The sequence below is a fragment of the Oryx dammah genome, unplaced genomic scaffold, assembly GCF_014754425.2.
Source record: "Oryx dammah isolate SB20612 unplaced genomic scaffold, SCBI_Odam_1.1 HiC_scaffold_2, whole genome shotgun sequence".
Classification (NCBI taxonomy): Eukaryota; Metazoa; Chordata; class Mammalia; order Artiodactyla; family Bovidae; genus Oryx; species Oryx dammah.
In genome coordinates, this window is record NW_024070186.1 from 175,273,820 (window position 1) to 175,293,713 (window position 19,894).

Genomic DNA, 19,894 nt, shown 5'->3' on the forward strand with positions numbered 1-19,894 from the left:
CACAGACTGCAGCCTACCCGGCTCCTCCATCCATGGGATTTTCTAGGCAAGAGTACTGGAGTGGGGTGCCATTGCCTTCTCCAGCACAAAGGCATAATATAAACCAATTAAAATCAGTTGGGTCCAAGATGACAAGTCAGCTCTGATATGTAAGCTAAATGACACATCCAGATATGACAGAACTGTTCCAAGGCACTGTCAAAAAGACAGAGTAGGTTGTTCCCCAGTGGTTGAAATGATCCTCCTACTCCTTAGCATATGAATTCACCACCCCACTTACAAAACCTAGCCAGACCACATTCCATGGCTTACTCCATGGCCTAAGCCCTTGCTCTCTGGAATGGCACACACCCTGCAGAGTGTGCTTCTCTCTGAATCCTAGCAAATCCACCTCTTACCTATTACTGTGTCTCACACTTAATTTTTGTAATGAGACATCAGAGCCTGAGCTTCACTAGGTCCTGAAGCCAGGCATCATGGGTTTTGGCTGGGCTCAAGTCCCAGGAGAGGGGAGTTGAAGGACAGGAGGAAAAAGCAGTGGGCAAAATGTGCCAAGGAATCCCCTTCATAGCCTGCCAGAAAATCTGCTAAATACCTGACCTGTGCTCAGAATTTTCATTGGCCTGGTCCTTGGCACAAAGATTAAGGACAGAAGAACCCCCACCAGTTTGGGCAACAGCTACTGGGGCTCAGCAGATAGTGCCTTTGGGACATACTGAGGAGTAACCTCTCCAGAGTCCCTCAGTTTTGCCCATGGCCACTCTCCTGTTTGCCAGGCGTTCAAGGAAACAAGAAATGAGAGATTGTAAAGGAGTTAAAATTTCATTAGGCATATGTCCTTCCACCCATAAGAGCGAGGACCTCCTAACTAAACCGGAGGTCTTCTCAAATCTGAGACTGAGTTGCGTAAGCTTTTTCCTGAGTTAGTTTTTCACTGTCCCAGTTTCCAGCACAATGGGCTTCTTGTTACTTTCCCTGTGCTGGGTTTTCTTCACTTCTGCTTCCACCGTGGGAGCTTTTGCTGAGTCGGGCTCCTGCTGTGCTTGGCCTCCTCCTTGCCGGGGGCCATGCAGAGGTTGTTTCAGCCAGGTTAAATCAGAGTCAAGGCAACATAAATGTGTGGGGAGCATGTAATTTCCTCAGTTCTGTCTCGTCACAACAAAAATTTGAAGTTATGGATGTTAAAGCCCTCGGCACGTCACAGTTCTTGGACAGTTCACGTTACAGCTCTCAGCTCTTGGACAGACCGTATTATAGCTCCCGGACAGATCAGTGTTACAGCTCCATGTAACAGCTCAGTTTTATTTAGAAAATAATATGAAAATACATCTTCAAGGTGTGAGGGCATGCAGAACTAAAAGAGAAGAGAGAGAGAGGGAGAAAGAGAGACAGAGAGGGCGTGTGAGCACAGGAGAGAGACCCCCTGCCTTTTGACTCCTCTTTTTATATGTTTTTTCCTCCCCCTCGGGTCTGTCCTATGTAAATTGGGCTAGCCAGGACTGCTTTTTGTTCTACCTGAGGTCCTCACTCTGGTCCTTGGACCTTCCTTTGTTCTATTTTCTCGGGCTTTTCCCTTCCTTGTCTTTTAGCCACCACCATTCTGGACTCCTTTTTCCTATTCTAACTACCTAACACTTAGTTAACATCAGTCTAAATTTCATTAATTCTTGACTATGTGTAAAGCTTTTTTCTCAGGGTTCTTTTCATAATCTCTCATCCCTTTTTGTGTCCAGCTTGTCTCTCCTTTTTCATCCAAGTAAAATTAACCAGCTCAATTTTCCTTTTTCCTCACTAAATTGTAATTCCACTTGTCATATCTTCTTTATTGAAAACTTATCTTTCCTATTGTATTCTGAAAAGTTAGAGTATTATTTCTAATAGCCTTAATTTCAAATTTAAATTAGAATGCTCAACTCTTAAAACCTTAATTTTAGTAAAACTAAGAAGTAAGCAATTATGCACTGTCTTTACATTGGCATTTTATAAATTGGTGAGCTTAAACATCAATAATAATTTTTAAAACATTTCTTTTTTATAGAAAACATCTTAGGTAATACCATTTTCATTCATATTTTCAAATACCTTTAATTTTTCTATCTAGTAACTAATGTCTCAGTATTTTTTAAATAAACTTTCATTACATGGCTTAAATCAGCACAGCTTTAGAATCTTGTTACCAAACAACTGGAAAGATCATTTTAAGTAAACATTTCTAAAATATGATTACTTTAAAACTTTTATCCCAAAGTTTTTAATCTCATTTACGTTTACCTTGAATCTTCATCATGTCCAGTTATTCTCTTGCAAGAGATTAGTAAGGTCTTTATTAAACCTAGGTAACATAGAGTATTATATTTAATTTTGATGACTCCTGGTGATTTAGTCACTAAGTCTTGTCCAATTCTTGTGACCCCATGGACTGTAGCCTGCCAGGCTCCTCTGTCCATGGAATTCTCCAGGCAAGAATATTGGAATGGGTTGCAAATTCTTTACTGACTGAGCTATAAGGGAAGCCCATGATATCTATATTAATTTAGATCCACAAACTTAAACATTAATATCAGGTATCAGCTTAACAGTGAATATTTTCCAGTTCACTTGAACCTGAAAGTCATCTGGCCAGTTTTCTTTAAATGTAGTGATTTTTATTAAAATTAAGTAGAGTTATTTATAAATTCAATTCTAATGATATTTTTTAGAAGTAGAGATATCTCATATGAATAATGTGTATACAAACATAAGCAAATTGGAGACCTTATGGCTTTGTTGCAGGAAGGGGGACACCTTTCAGGGCCCGAAACTGGGCTCTTGTCTAACACTCGGAAATGAATTGTCCAAGGAGACACATGTGCTGACAAAGCAAGAGATTTTATTGGGAAAGGGCACCTGGCTGGAGAGCAGTAAGGTAAGGGAACCCAGGAGAAGAGCTCTCTCACATGGCTTGCAGTCTCGGGTTTTATGGTGATGGGATTAGTTTCCGGGTAATATTTAGCCAATCATTCTGACTCAGAGTCCTTCCCAGCGGTGCACGCCTTGTTCAGTCAAGATGGATGCCAGAGAGAAGGATTCTGGGAGGTGGTCAGACAAGTGGTGTCTCCTTTTGACGTTTTCCAAACTCTTCTGGTTGGTGGAGGTTTATTAGTTCTGTGTTCCTTACTAGGACCTCCTGTCATAAAACAACTCATGCAAATGGTTACTATAGTGCCTGGCTAGGGTGGGTGGTTTCAATCAGTGTGCTTCCCCTAACAGCTTTACTAAAAGCTTAAATATGAACCCGAGAACCCGTTTTGATTCCTAGGTCTGCAAGATCTGGTGGAGAAGGGATAGGCTACCCACTGCAGTATTCTTGGGCTTCCCACGTGGCTCAGCTAGTAAGGAGTCCACCTGTAATGCAGGAGTCCTGGGTTCTATCCTTGGGTTGGCAAGATCCCCTGGAGAAAGGAAGGGCTACACACTCCATTATTCTGGCCTGGAGAATTCCATGGACTGTGTGGTCCATGGGGTCGCAGAGTTAGACATGACTGAGCAACTTTCACTCACTAGGTATGAACCAGGAAGTACAGTATTGATGTAAAGTCGCCAGTTAACAAACAGTTGGAATACGATAAAGTTGCTTGTTCAGATGATTATGGCTTACTGTCTGTAAGTTTTGGCTGAAGGAACATTCTCTGCGGTTTTGATTTAAAACTGCCACGTTCCCCACCCCCCCTCTTTTTAAGGTTTCCCAGGTCTTGCCTGTTTAATTGGGCTTAGTCTCAGCTCCTAAAGGCCTGTATTCATATTCTGGTTTAGACATTTGTGAGACAAAGGCAGTTGCTAAGTTTTTCAAAAAACAGTTTTGTCACCTAAAGTTACTAAAATCAGTGGCAAGATTTTTAATCAAACTGAAATTTAATTTACAAAGTTCTATGTTTTGTAACTTTAGAGTTTTAATCTATCATGTTTTCAAAGATTTGTACAAGGCATTTAGCAAAGACCTGTCTGAGTTTATAAATTAAACCAAAGCAAAATCACTAGTTTTTAAATTAATCTTTGTATGTTAGTTCCCCGTTTACTTATTTTGTATGACTCAGGTAACTATTGGTTTCCTCAGTACATTTAGTTAATATTTCCTTAGTGGCAATCTAAGCACTTGTTTATTCCACAGTATAATTAAATAAGAATTGTAACCACCTTAAAGAAAACCCATTTAAAAATATCAATTGATATACCTTTATCTAAATTCCACCAAATTAAACTTTAGTTTTCCTAAGGATCCAATCAACAACTTTTGATCTTATGGGAGAGTTGTAAGGTATAGTTCGGGCCCGAGGCAGAAAGGAAGGAGAGATGACATCAACGGAAGTAGGTTACTTTTATTTAGGCAAGGAGGGGCGGCAGTCAGCCTAATGATCAGGCTGACTGCAAGAGGGATCAGGGAGGCTTCAGATTTAAAGGGAGGTTTATGGAAGCGATAAGGGATAAGTCAGGTGGGATGTTTTGGATATTCTTTAGCTGAGATGGCATTTGTAGTTGGGCAGGGGGTGATAAGCCTTCTGGGCAGGGGGTGATAAGTCCCAGAGAGATACAACCTGGAGCATCAGGCCGGTACCTAAATTTCAGGTTTTGTTTTCTCTGAAGTTAGATGATTCAACAAGGACCCTTGAGACTGTTGTTTTCTTTTCTAGGCCCCAAGACTCCTTCAAGAGTTTAGAAAGCTTTTTCTTTTTGTTCCCTGTTTGTTTTACCTACTTTTATATAAAGTGCTCTGAGATCCCCAGATTTGAGTAGAATTGAGGAAGTCAGGGCCTTTGACCTAACAGTCCAAATATAACTGTTGGTCAGATAACCCAGGTTAAATTTTTCTAACCCTTAAATACATAACTTTGAACTTTAAACATAATAGACTTGTTTGGCTTTTAATGTTGGGGATCAGTAGGAGGTCACTCTTGGCTCAGTTAGGTAATATCAAATCTTGTTTAATCACATTAATGTCTATTTTATTTATCCCATTTTAAACAACCATCCAAATATTTTTTTTTATTCATTTGAAGTAACTGCTTTAAAAAAAATTTTTTTACCTCATTTAAATAATAGATATTTTTCAAGTTTTTTGCTGATATTCTTCAGTTCAGTTCAGTCACTCAGTCATGCCCGATTCTTTGTAACCGCATGGGCTGCAGCACAATAGGCTTCCGTGTCCATCACCAATATCCAGAACTGGCTCAAACTCATGTCCATCGAGTGGGTGATGCCATCCAACCATCTTATCCTCTGTCATTCCCTTCTCCTGCCTTCAATCTTTCCCAGAATCAGGGTCTTTTCTAAGGAGTGAGTTCTTTGCATCAGGTAACCAAAGTATTGGAGCTTCAGCTTCAGCATCAGTCCTTCCAATGAATATTCAGGACTTACTTCCTTTAGGATGGACTGGTTAGATCTCCTTGCAGTCCAAGGGACTCTCAAGAGTCTTCTCCAACACCACAGTTCAAAAGCATCAATTCTTCAGCACTCAGCTTTCTTTATAGTCCAACTCTTGGATCTATACATGACTACTGGGAAAACCGCAGCTTTGACTAGACAAACCTTTGTTGGCAAAGTAATGTCTCTGCTTTTTAATATGCTATCTAGATTGGTCATAGCTTTTCTTTCAAGGAGCAAGCATCTTTTAATTTCATGGCTGCAGTCGCCATCTGCAGTGATTTTGGAGCCCCCCAACATAAAGTCTGTCATTGTTTTCATCGTTTCCCCATCTATTTGCCATGAAGTGATGGGACCAGATGCCATGATCTTAGTTTTCTGAATGTTGAGCTATAAGCCAACTTTTTCACTCATCTCTTTCACTTTCATCAAGAAGCTCTTTAGTTCTTCACTTTCTGCCATTATGCTGGTGTCATCTGCATATCTGAGGTTATTGACATTTCTCCTGGCAAACTTGTTTCCAGCTTGAGCTTCATTCAGCCCGGCATTTTTCATGATGTACTCTGCATATAAGTTAAATAAGCAAGGTGACAGTATACAGCCTTGATGTACTCCTTTCCCAATTTGGAACCAGTCTGTTGTTCCATGTCCAGTTCGAACTGTTGCTTCTTGACCTGCATATAGACTTCTCAGGAGGCAGGTCAGGTGGTCTGGTATTCCCATCTCTTTCAGTCTCTTTCATGTCACTACAGTTCACTCTGGCTTCCTGGGCCTCCCTTTACAACTTAACAGGCATCACTCAGAATCTGATCCATAGCCTAATCAACAACACAACCCAAACCACAACAAATTGACAGAACTTCAGTTCAGTTCAGTTGCTCAGTCATGTCTGACTCAGGCCTCCCTGTCCATCACCAACTCCCGGAGTTTACCCAAACTCATGTCCATTGAGTCAGTGATGCCATCCAACCATCTCATCCTCTGTTGTCCCCTTCTCCTGCCCTCAATCTTTCCTGGCATCAGGATCTTTTCAAATGAGTCAGCTCTTCACATCAGGTGGCCAAAGTATTGGAGTTTCAGCTTCAGCATCAGTCCTTCCAATGAACACTCAGGACTGATCTCCTTTAGGATGGACTGGTTGGATTTCCTTGCAGTCCAAGGGACTCTCAAGAGTCTTCTCCAACACAATTCAAAAGCACCAATTCTTCGGCAAACTTGACTCAATTTTCAACACATTTTATTTATAAAAATGTTGTTAGAAATCCAACATTTTATCGTTAGTATACTGTATTGGTATTTTCTTTATGGGGAGGGACGTAGGAGAGGGGTTCAGGATTGGGAACACGTGTACACCCATGGCGGATTCATGTTGATGTATGGCAAAACCAATACAATATTGTAAAGTAATTAACCACCAATTAAAATAAATAAATTTAAATTTTAAAAAAACCCAACATTTTAATGTAATTTTTTTTAGCCTAAGTCAGGCAACATAGGTCCATTAATGGAATATAGTCACATTCAGACCATTTATAACTCCTGACTATCCTTGGAAATTAAACCTTATATTACTATCTTTCTCTAGGGTCCTAGGATATTACATTCCAGTTGATTGCTGGAGCAGCCTCCCAGGTCTATTCATGAGAGATCACATTCATGTCCAAAATCATGTATTCAGATAGAAAAGTAAACAACATACACCTCTCCATCATTCCTATTTTGATAGTATGACTCTCCACATCATGTCTCAGGAGAGATGAATACAACATCTACAACACTGACTTGTGTTTGTTCGGGCAAAATCAGGACAGGAGCAAATTCTTCCTACTAACTCCTGATGCAAAGACATGACTGAGCAACTAAGCACATTGCTCAAGAAATATTCTCAAATATCTATTAACCACAAAGCTTAAGAAAGCAACACCTGGTGTTATTGCCACATAATGTCTGGCTCTTTGTCCTATAATATCTCCCCCAATAAATTAAGTGTTGAAGAAATTTCTAAATTTCTTAATATACTATGGTCATGTTTGCCTAGTTTGTTTTTGGGGGGTTTTTTTGAGCCAGTAAGTCTATGTTTTCTGGCCCTTTAATTTAATTCTGTGTGCAAGCCCCCATACAGCAAGGGAAGATAATTCTTTTTTAGAGAGGAAAAGGATTTATAGGGTTATAGCAAGAAAGAGTCCATGGCTTCAGCTGAGTGCTTGTGAAGAAAGAAGAGTCTGTCTTTTCCCTTTTGGACTCTCTTATCATTGCAGCATTTGAGAGCTCCCCTGTCTCGTCTCCTACCTGTGTGTATGCTAAATCACTTCAGTCGTGTCCGACTCTTTGTAACCCTGAGGACTGTAGCTCACCAGGCTCCTCTGTCCAGAGATTCTCTAGGCAAGAATACTGGAGTGGGTTGCCATGCCCTCCTGCAGGGGTATCTTCTTGACCCAGGGATGGAACCTGCATCTCATGTCTCCTACATTGGCAGGTGGGTTCTTTACCATTAGTGCCACCTTGGAAGCCCAAAAGAGCTGGTTTCTTAACTCTATTTAATTGAAGTTCTGTTCTTTTTTTTTTTTTTTTTTAACAATACAAAGCCTTCATTCCTATATGGCAGCAATCATAGAACTAATGGTTACTGCCTCCTTGGGAGACACGTGGCTCTCCAGTTTGCCCCAGAGGAATCTGGCAGACTTATCTCATTTATAATTTGTTTAGTTTCTATAGGCTCTGAGTTTACAACTTCTGGGATAAAAACATGATTGTCTCAGTTTATCTAAATATTACTGATGTAATACATATTATTTCCAAATTAAATAATGCAAAAAGTTTAACTTCCAGAACTTTAATCTTCTTTTATAAATTTGTTTAAAGTCTGTATATCAATCAATTTGTTAATGCATGTGAAATTGATACTCCATGACTGTGTCTCCAGTTTGACATATCACATCATATATTGATCATTTGATGAGTCTGTAAGGGGCATACTCATTGCATACTTATTGTCAACAACAATTTACAAAAGTATAACATGGCACTTATGATTTTAAATTATACTTAAACCACCTTCTTTGTGTATTAAATTACAATCAATCTGATATGTAACAATATTTAAAATAAAGTTTGCCATAATCTACCTACAGAAAATTTAATTGCTGTGAAATTTTAAAAAATAAATTATGTTTTATATAAAGAAATAAAGTCTAATCTTATATTTAGATATTATATTGAAGTATAGATGACTTACAATACTATATTAGTTTCAGCTGTACAACATAGGTGATTTAACATTTTCATACATTACAAAATGATCGCCATGATAAGACTAGTTACAACCTATCACAATACATAGCTATTACAATGTTATAAACTATATTCTCTATGCTGCACATTTCATCCCTGTGACTCATTTATCTTATAGCTAGAAGTTTGTGGCTCTTAATCCCCTTCAAGTATTTCATTCGTCCCCACCCCTACTGGCAACTATCAGTTTGTTTTCTTCATCAGTGAGTTTTTTTATGTTTGTTATTTTTTTGCCATTTACTTGTTCTTTTTTTTAAGATTTCACAAGTAAGAGAAACCATATGGTATTTACTTTCTTCGACTATGGTAAGATACCCTAGATATCTATTTGTCAAAATGTCAAGATTTCATTATTTTTATAGGTGAGTAATATTCCATGTGTGAGTGTGTGTGTGTGTGTGTGTGTGTGTGTGTGTATCCCAGAATAACAGGCAAGTTTGGCCTTGTAGTACAAAATGAAGCTAGACAAAGTTTAAGAGAATTTTGTCAAGAAAACATGCTACAATCTAGCAAGCACTGTTTTCAAAACAACCCAAGAGACTATTCTACATGTGGACATCACCAGATGGCCAATACCAAAATCAGAATGATTATATTCTTTGCATCCAAAGATGGAGAAACTCTATACAGTCAGTAAAAACAAGACCTGGAGCTGACTGTGGCACAGACCATGGCTCTTTATTTCAAACTTCAGGCTTAAATTGAAGAAAGTATTGAAAACCATTAGGCCATTTAGGTATGACCTAAGTCAAATCCCTTACGATTACACAGTGGTGGTGATGAATAGAATCAAGGAATTAGATATGGTAGACAGAGGGCTTGAAGAGCTATGGATGGAGGTTTGCAACATTGTATAGAGGCAGTGACAAAACCATCCCAGAGAAAAAGAAATGCAAGAAAGCAAAGTGGTAGTCCAAGGAAGCCTTACAAGTAGCTGAGAAGAGAAGTGACAGGCAAAGGAGAAAGGGAAAGATATGCCCAACTGAAAGTAGAGTTCCAGAGAATAGCATGGAGAGATAAGAAGGTCTTCTTAGATGAACAATGCCAATAATTAAAAGAGAACAATAGAATGGGAAAGACTAGAGATCTATTTCTTCAAGAAAATTGGAGATATGAAGGAAACGTTTCATGCAAGGATAGACATGATAAAGGAGAGAAACAGTATGGACCTAACAGAAGCATAAAAGATTAGAAGAGGTGGCAAAAATACACAGAAGAACTATACAAAAAAGATCTTAATGACCTGGATAACCATGATGGTGTGGTCACTCAACTAGAGCCAGATATCTTGGAGTGTAAAGTCAACTATGCTTTAGGAAGCATTACTTTGAACACAGCTAGTGGAGGTGATGGAATTTTAACCTTCTGCCTACCTTTACAAATGGTTTCTGCGCTTGGTGACCTAATGTAGGAAACTTCCTATGGCCTCAGCAGCACACTCCCCTCTGGTCACTAGAGTGATATGTGGTGTGGTTCTCCCCTCTGTGGGCCATGTGGGCATGGCAAACTACTGTAGGTATGCTGGTAGGCAAGGTTGGCCCCTAGACTTGTTGGCTGACATTGCCTGTAACATGTAGTGGTTGCCAACCGGTGGGCAAAGCTGTTTCCTGGTGTTGTTAGCCATGTGACCTAATATGTTCCAGGGCTGATCTCGGCACACTGGTGGGTCAGCCTGGATCCTGGGATAGCTTCAGGTGCCCAACAGGGAGTACCTGGAGTTGGTGTTGGCCTACTGTTGACTGTGGTCATCTTTAGATTTAATTTAACCCTGGAATTCCTCATTATTCTTTATTTATATTCCAGAATTTTTTTAAATTTATTCATTCAATACATTTGCTTTATACCAGATGCTCTTCTAAGTGCTTTGATAAAGAATTTAACATCACTATTTTTTGTTGTTTTATTGAGATAAGATTGAAATATAATAATCACTGTTTTCTTAAAAAAACAAAAAGCAGCAGTTTTTCAAGTCAAAATCTTAACACACTAATATGCATAGCAAAATATTTTGACATAAAGTCTGGGATTTTCATTGTAAGAAAGCTTTTGGTAATGTATTTAACTTTTAAAATAGATGTGAGGTTATAAATATTAATATTAATGTCTTATAATTATTGTAATAATGTGCACTTTTTATTCCTAGTTATTTTAAATATTTTTATGGTCTTTTTTCCTTGACAAGTCTTCCTAAGAATCTACCAATTTTATTAATCTTTTCAAAACCAGGTTTTGTTTTACTGGTATTCTGTATTGTGTATTTCCTTTCCATTTCATTGATACTTACACTTGTCTTTATTATTTCTTTTCATGTACATTCCCTTGATTTAATTTTCTATTCCTTTTTTAAATTTTTTGGCTTATTGAGTTGGAAGATTATGTCCTTATCTTTCAGCCTTCCTCTTTTCTAATATATACATTAAAATATAAATTTCCCACTAATCACACTCTTTTGGGGTACGTTATACAAATTTTGATATGGCATATTTCATTACCATTAGGTCAGACTATTTTTATTTGCCTTTTTATTGGCTAGTTTCCTGATAGTTGAGATGCGCTACTCCTCTTGGTAATGATTTCTAGCTAAATTCCATTGTGGTCAAACCACATACTCAAACTTTTGAAATTTCTGGTTGTTAGTAAACATTCCAAAGGCAATGGAAGAAAATGTAAACTATATCATTGTTGGGGAAATGTATTATCTATATGAATTAGGATTCAAATTCTATGAAATCTATCACAGTCTATCATTAATTTATATAAATTCCACTTTTATTTTATTCTAATTAAAACTGAGGCAAGTCTTTTTATAGTCAGTAAACTCATGTGTTTTAACATTCAGAAAGAATCATATCATTCATCAATCACATGAGTAATTGGTCTACCTTTCCTATTTTCTTATTCAAATTATATTCTAGTTAGAGATTAACAAGGAGTAAGTTTTTATTTATTTAAATCAACTCTTTTAATCTATTATTTGCCTATAATATAATTCAAACATTTTAAATGAGATTTTAATAAGTTTTAGAACATTTCTATCACCACCATTTCCTTTTGTCCTTTTCTAATCAACACCCACCCGCCTCTACCTGGTGCCCCAGGTAGCCACTGATTTGCGATCACTTGGAGAAGGCAATGGCACCCCACTCCAGTACTCTTGCCTGGAAAATCCCACGGAGGAGCCTGGTGGGCTGCAGTCCATGGGGTCGCCGAAGAGTCGGACACGACTGAGCGACTTCACTTTCACTTTTCACTTTCATGCATTGGAGAAGGAAATGGCAACCCCCTCCACTGTTCTTCCCTGGAGAATCCCAGGGACTGAGGAGCCTGGTAGGCTGCCGTCTATGGGGTCACACAGAGTCGGGCACCACTGAAGCGACTTAGCAGCAGCAGCAGCAAATATAAATGACTAGTTGTGCATTCTCTGTATAAGCGGAACAGAGTATGTAACATTTCTGTAAGATTTTATAAAATAATAAAAATTCTGGGGTATCAAAGTGAAAACAATAGTTGTTTTAATTCAGACAGAAATTCAGACTGAATTCTAGCAACTTGAAGATCTTGATTAAACAGTTGTGGGGTTTTGTGCTCAGAATTAATCTGATAATATGATATTAAGATTAGCATGTTATCAAGAAGATAAAACACAGCCTTTAAACTTTACATGAGATTTAAAACTTTATGCAGTGAGATTTGAAGCCAAGAGAAATTGAGAAATCGATTTTTAAGAAACCTACTAACTCAGCAATAAAAATTAATGAAGAAGAAATATACGAAGCAATATCAGGTGAGCCACACTGTATTGTTCCAAGTATATGAGCCAAAGCTGATATGATCAGGTTTGCACTTATGTGGGAAGAATTGCTGGAAGATTATACATCAAGCAGTTTTCAGTGTTGACATTCAGGAACTGAAATTGTGATAAGGAATTTGAAGAAATTTTTCTTAGTAAAATTATGTGTTGCCTGAACTTTTACTCCGAACGTGTTTTCTTTGGGGAATTTAAAAAAACTTAAAAAATCATTTTACTTAGGTAAAATTTAAGATTTTACTTAAACAAGAAAATGAAAATTATCCATAAACACTTAAAACCATTCATTTACATGTGCAGATGGATGTCTTGTACACCATTGTATCATGTTGGTTTAAGAACAGTGCCCAAGAAACAATGAGAACTTAGCAGATATATAGTAAATGAATGAATGAAAGGATGGATACTATTATAGAACTTTAGACTCAATGTAAATATAATCTTACTTTTCTAAATTGATATTATATTGTATGATTTTTACTGCAGAAACATTCTGAAAGCATTTTTTATTGGTTTTATCATATCCCATTACATAGAAATAACAATTTTGTCAACAGCATTCAGCTGAATTCTATTTTTTTATCCAGTTTACCAACCTAAATCTTTTGACTGGGGCATTTCATTCATTACATTTAAAGTAATTATAGATAAAGATGACTTACTGTCATTATATTGTTGTTACCTTGATATCACAGCTTTTGTGTCCCTCCGTTTATCATTGCTGCCTTCCTCTGTGTTTAGCTGATTTTTTGTAGTGATATGTTTTGAATTTCATTTCCTTTTGTGTATATTCTGTAGATAATTTATTTACCACAGAGACTGTATATATCATTCTAAATTATAACAATTTATTTTAAACTAATAGCAACTTAACTTCATTCACATCCAAAACCCTACTGTTTTCCAGTTCCCTTACACCTTCCCATATTATGTTACTGACTTCACAAAAGACATCTTTACATATTGTGTACCCATTAACATAGTTTATAATTATTTTTTATGCCTTTGTGTTTTACATATGGTGAAAGAATAAAAGGTGAAGCTATGAACCAAAATTATAACAATACTTCTTTTATAGTTGTCTATATATCTATCTTTATTAAATAATTTTATATTTTTGTATTTAAGTTACTCTCTAAAGTTCTTTCATCTCAACTTAAACTCCTCTTAGCATTTCTTATAGGGACAGTCTAGGGGTAATGAAGTTTAGGGTTGGTTGGATGGCCTCACCAATTCAATGGACATGAACTTGGGCAAACTCTAGGAGATAGTGAAGGACAGGGAGGCCCGGCACCCTGCAGCCCATGGGGTCACAAAGAGTTGGACATAACTTAGCGACTAAACAACAACAAATTTTATTGAGCACATACTATGTGCCAGGCACTTTTCCTTCTAAAATATTTAAACTTTACTATATTCTGGGTAGTATTATTCTACCCTTTCCACAGAAGGGAAAACTGAGGCACAGAGAGTAACCTACTGTCCATGTGGAACAAAGGCAGACACATGGGAGAATAAAATTTTTAGTCTTCAATAAGTGACATGAAGGTTATTCATGGTTTTATGTGATTTAAGAGGAGAGGGTTGCAGTCGACCAGGAGTTGGCAGATCACATGTCCCCGCAACTTCTCCTGGCTCTATAAATGTTTTAACATGGGGTCTCAGACCCTGAGCTACACTCACACAGGAATATGACTATGGTAGTGAATTGACCAAATTTGTGTCCTTTTCCTTTGAAGCAGGAACTAACATGTGGTATATGATCTTAACCAGGAGGGCAAGAGAAGTCCAAATCCAGCCCTGTGGTGGGTGAATGATCAAGGGGATGAAGTGAAGTGGAGCTTCAGCGAGATGACAGACTTAACCTGTCGCACAGCCAACGTCTTCACACAGACCTGCGGCCTTCAGATGGGAGACCGTCTAGCCTTGATTTTGCCTCGAGTGCCTGAGTGGTGGCTTGTGTCTGTGGGCTGCATCCGAACAGGTTAGTGACCCAAAGAGACCTTAGGATAGGCCTAGAGCTAATGGGTCCTGAAATATTAGGTGCTTCCTCTTCCCCTAACTTTTTTCTTTTTAATAGTCTTTGCTTCTGTCAAATTCCTTTAAATACTAGTTTAATCCTTCTCATTCACTGTTTCCCTTATACTCACACTTTATCAAGCACAATGTCATAATTCTCCCTTCCTCTCTCTCTCTCTCTCTCTCACACACACACATACACACACACTTTCTCTTACACAGTCTCAGACATTCTTACTTCCTTATAAGATTCATCAGTTATTAACATTTTGCCTTATTGGATCCCCTCTCTCCCAGGGAGTCATTAAAGAGTCAGTTGCAGATACTGTGACACCCATAAACACGAGAAAAATACTGAAATATGTATCTGCTAAGATTCGAGACATTTCTTTCACATAACCACACAAGAAGTCTCACTCTGATTCAATATAGTTACCTGATGTACATCCAGAGTCAAAATTCCTCAGTTATCCCAATAATGTCCTTTATAGGATTATTTTTGTGCTTAAATCAAAAACCCAGGATTTCTCCTGGAAGTCCAATGGTTAAGATCCCATGCTTCCAATGCAGGGGTCATGGCTTCAGGGAACCAAGATCCCACACAGCCAACTGTTTTTGTTTTGTTTTTCAAACAACTGTATAAAATCCAATTGAGGGTCATGTGTTGCATTTAGTTGTTGTCTCTCCGCAGCCTTCTTTAATATAGAATGTTTCTCTACATACTATATTGTCTCTGTGACAATGCAATGACAGTTTGAAGTGCCTAAGCCAGATTGTTGCAGAATATCCCTCAGATTTTGTATTTCTGTTTCCTTCTTTATGATTATATTCAGGATGAACATTCTTAGCACAAGTACTAGAAGGACTTGTGTCTTTCTTGGTGCACCACATTGGGGATAGATGCAGTTGGTTTGTCCTAACATCAATGACATTGTTTTATCACTTTAGAAAGGTAGCATCCACCTTTGTAAAGGTGCATTTTCCCTTTGTAGTTAGTAAGTAATCTGTCATGTAATATGGGACTATGTGAATATCCTTTCCCCAACTGTCTTTCGGTTTATGCTTTGAAAATTCATTGATGAGTCTTGACTGAATTAAATATTTTAATGATGGTTTTATATTAGGTATTTCTATTTACATCATACCCTTTACACTTATTAGCCAGCACTCTTCTGTAGAGATTTTCCTTTCCTTTTAATGCTTGTCTATGCATTGACCTATATAATTAGTAGGAGACTCATGGATTCTTTTTTGAATCTACTTCAGTTCTGTCATGCGTGCTCATGCAGTATGTCATGCTCGTTCATATGTTCTCTCTCGTATTTCCTCACAAATAGTTGTTTAATCCATCAAGATCAAGAATTAACAGCAATGGCCGAGTGAGTCTGGAGATGCCATGCCATCTGTATTGTTAAGAGATGTTCCATGATTTATATCTGATCCTGTTCACACTGTCCACACTTTTCCGTGAACCTAGGGTAGGCAAGGCACGAGCTGAGGCTGGAAGGAGACTCGAGGAGCCATAGGAACTGCAGACACATTTATTCTTTCCTGGCTGACGCAGCACCCATAGCATAACCTAACACAACACAACCTCTCTCCTGCCTGGCACAGCAGCTGTAGCAGCAGACATGTAATTTCTCTCCTCTCATGGCTGACCCCTCTGGACACAGCCGTGATCCAGCAGTAATGCTGCTGCTTTTTAGGTGGAACTCCTATCTGCATACAGCACTGAACCCCTGACCAAGAGGGTACCTCGTGACGCACATGTGCCATGCTATAAATGATCTCAGCTGCTACACAGTCATTATTTACAAAACGTGGGGCGAGAGAGCCTGAACACACTGTCTTGGCTAATTTGCTCTCTCCCCACACATGAGAAATCCAAGACATGAGTTGAGACCTCTGGGATAAAAAGAATTAAAGAAGATTAGAAGTAAAGGATGAAAGTTCTAAGAGGCATAGTACATGAAAATACTGAAGAGTCAGGAGTAGCCTAAATGAAGAATGGTCCTTTTGAAATAGAGAATAGAGTTGTGTGAGAGAAAGATGAAGAGTGAGCAGTGCTCACTCCAATGTCAGGATGACGAGAAGAGGGTCTTCCTGGAGAGAGAGCACAGGTGTTAGCAAAGAGAAGAATTGTGAAGGGGAAAAAGTCAGTGCTCTGTGGAACATAAACAGGCTAGTAATATGGAAGGTGAGTAGTAGGAAGACTCAGAAAAGGGCCCCTGGTGGAAAAATTAGAATCCAATAGAAGCACACAAAACTTGAATTAATTGTTGATGATGGGAGAGGGAAGGTAGGAAAGTTCAAAGGACAGTGCGGTTAACTTAGGGTATGAGGAATGAAGGAAACAGAAGAAATTCAAGATGACACAAGAGATGGACAGAGAAGGAAAGGAAAGGAGAAAAAAATGGGGGCAGAGATGCAGCACCAGGGACACCGTCCACTTGTATCTTTCCCAGATCGCATGGATAGTTGTGTAAAGAAGGACTCTACTGGCTAGATGCATCTGCAGTAGAAAAGTTTAGGATAGGCTTTTCAAATTTTTAATGTGCATAGAAGTCACTTGGAGATGTTGTTAAAATGCAGATTCTGAGTCAGTAAGTTTGGGGTGGGGTGTCAGATTCTGTGTCCTAGGTGGTATTGATACTCTAGACCATACTTTGCATAACAGAGGCTAGCGGATTTCTATGCAGATAAACCAGGCCTGAAGTCCATGGTTGTGAAGCTGTGAAAGCGGAACAGAAACAAGCAGTTTCCTTCTCATATCTCGTACCTAGGGATCATCTTCATGCCAGGGACCACCCAGATGAAGGCCAAGGACATTCTCTACCGACTACAAATGTCTGGAGCCAAAGCCATCGTGACCACAGATACTCTTGCCCCAGAGGTGGAGTCTGTGTCATCTGAGTGTCCTTCTCTGAAAACCAAGCTCCTGGTGTCTGACCACAGCCGTGAAGGGTGGCTGGACTTCAGATCACTGGTTAAGTAAGTTTCTGTTCTGACAAATGTACTTTCTGAAGAATGGCAGAAGGCCACTCACTCCCAAGTGCTGGTAGAGAATCAGCCAGTGGGAGGAAACTCACCAGGTCTGAGCTTCTCTCCCCAGCTATGTCACTGATTTGCTAAGCAGCCCTCAGTTAGTTCAGTTGCCTCTCTTAGCTGCAAGTGTTTTTATCTATAAAATAGGGAAATTGAGTTTCTAGGCCTCTCTCACCAATATATATATACTAATAATATATACCCTTGTGCAAAAGAGATACATAGCGTCAGAGGGTTATTGTGTTTCATTTTCCTTATAGGTGGAGAATCTGAAACATTATTTTTATATAAAGATTAACATTTACAGGAGTTGAATGAAAAGTTAAGATGAATTTTTAAGGTGAAACTTGAGACAGTGAAGAATGAGGCTGTGGTTGACAGGCAGCTTTGGGAGCAAACACTTTCCATCTCTTAGGGTAGGTGCCAATAGGGACACCTTGAGGGAAAAGTTAGGGAAGTGTTGGAGGTAACAAAGACTCCCTCAAAACTGATTATGCAAGCCTTCAGGCATTTTTCATATCACACACAAATCATGCTGGATTTATTTTCTTAAAGTAACTCCACAGTTTTTAAAGCTCTTTACTTCAACCACACAAGGCAAATATACTAGTGAAATCACATCTTATGCTAGATTATAAAGAAAATTAGATGAAAATAGCTTAAACAAAGAATATTCATTTGAACTCCCCTAAGTTGCCCAAAGTCAGTATGGTATCATTTCTCCACAAGAGCCAGTGGGATCCTTCCCCCAGCACTGGGATTACTTGCAGTCTCTCTGATTGAATACTTGCAAGGAAACTTTCATTTACCATCATAATATGCTCAAGAAAGAGACTCTCAGTCTAGGAAAAGTTCCCACATATCAAAGCAGTGATATGTGGGATATGAAGGAACCTGGTAGCTCAGCTGGTAAAGAATCACCTGCAATGCAGGAGACCCCAGTTTGATTCCTGGATCAGAAAGATCCCCTGGAGGAGGATGGCAACCCACTCCAGTATTCTTGCCTGGAGGATCCCCATGGACAGAGGAGCCTGGCAGACTACAGTCCATAAGGTTGTAAAGAGACAGACATTACTGGGCAACTAAGCACACAGCACAGATTCTGCCTACCCTAAACCTAGCCCTAACCCCAACCACCTCAAACTCATGCCAGGTCATATATATATATATATAACTTCCATTCTCCCTAGCTTTTTCTTCCCCACCCCTCAACACCAAGTTTATGAGGTTAAATTCCTATAAAGGTAGTCTGTGGGGCTTTTCAGGTGGCTCAGTGGTAAAGAAATCACCTGCGAAGTAGGAGATTCAGGGAGACATGGGTCAGATTCCTAGGTCAGGAAGATAGCTTGGAGAAGGAAATGGCAACTGACTTCAATATTCTTACCTGGGAAATCCCATGGACAGAGAAGCCTGGTGGCCTGTAGTCCATGGGGTCACAAAGAGTTAGACACGACTGAGCACACATGGGACTTAGCTACTAAACAGCAACAAAGCTAGTCTGTGTAAAAAACAAGGTTAGCAATGCGACTGAAAGCACAGTGTATGGATCAGACTGAGTGAACCCTGGCTCTGCAACTTGCTGGCTATATGTCTTTAGGTAAGTTACCTAATCATTCTGAGCCTCCATTTCCTCATCTACAAAAGGTGCCTAAAAGCATTACTTACCTCATAGGGTTGCTCTGAATAGTGAATGAATTCTTACTTGTAAATCATATAGAGCCTTGTCCAGAATCATAGGCAATACTATTTCAATGTTTGTTAAATTAAGAAATAATCCATCATATTTTCCCCATTTTTTTAAATGAAGAAATGTCAGGTCACCTATCTGAGCCTCCCATAAACTGTTTGATGCCTAATACTGGGAGTTACAAACCCCATTTTTCTAACTCAAAGCCTCATATTGTTTCTTTTGCTTCCCCAGAGAATGAAAAAGTAAGAAACATGACTTCTGTCCTTTTGTATTGAATTCCTTTGCAGATCAGCCTCCCCAGATCATGTCTGTATTAAGTCAAAGACCCTGGACCCAATGGTCATCTTCTTCACTAGTGGGACCACGGGCTTCCCCAAGATGGCAAAGCACAACCATGGATTCGCTTTACGATCCTATTTCCCTGCATGGTAGGAAAGAGGGCACCAACTTATAAGCTGGGCCACAGATATGGGGTGGAGTGTGCATGTGTATGTACTGGGAAAGGAACTCTAGGTGGTATTGACCCCATCCTGTTTATTCTTTTTGCTGTCTTTGGTTCAGACCCCTGTGGGTGTGAGTATAGGCTAGGTATGAGTGTTTGCTGACAGAGACCTCTGAACGTCAAAAGAGGAACCTTTGGGTCC

General features: G+C 38.9%; 1 protein-coding gene across 6 annotated transcripts in view; it reads left to right on the forward strand.

Annotated features, from left to right (window-relative positions):
* The window catches only part of ACSM1 (acyl-CoA synthetase medium chain family member 1), a 55,716-nt gene that overhangs the window by 19,671 nt on the left and 16,151 nt on the right, over nt 1-19,894 (forward strand). For all 6 annotated transcript variants that reach the window (XR_005723988.1, XM_040257404.1, XM_040257430.1 and 3 more), the window contains exons 3-5: nt 14,270-14,480; nt 17,299-17,506; nt 19,538-19,678. Coding sequence is in view for 5 of the 6 variants with exons in the window: in XM_040257404.1 (XP_040113338.1) it covers nt 14,270-14,480; nt 17,299-17,506; nt 19,538-19,678 (560 nt within the window). In the remaining variant the exon portion in view is untranslated. The remainder of the gene's footprint in view (nt 1-14,269; nt 14,481-17,298; nt 17,507-19,537; nt 19,679-19,894) is intronic.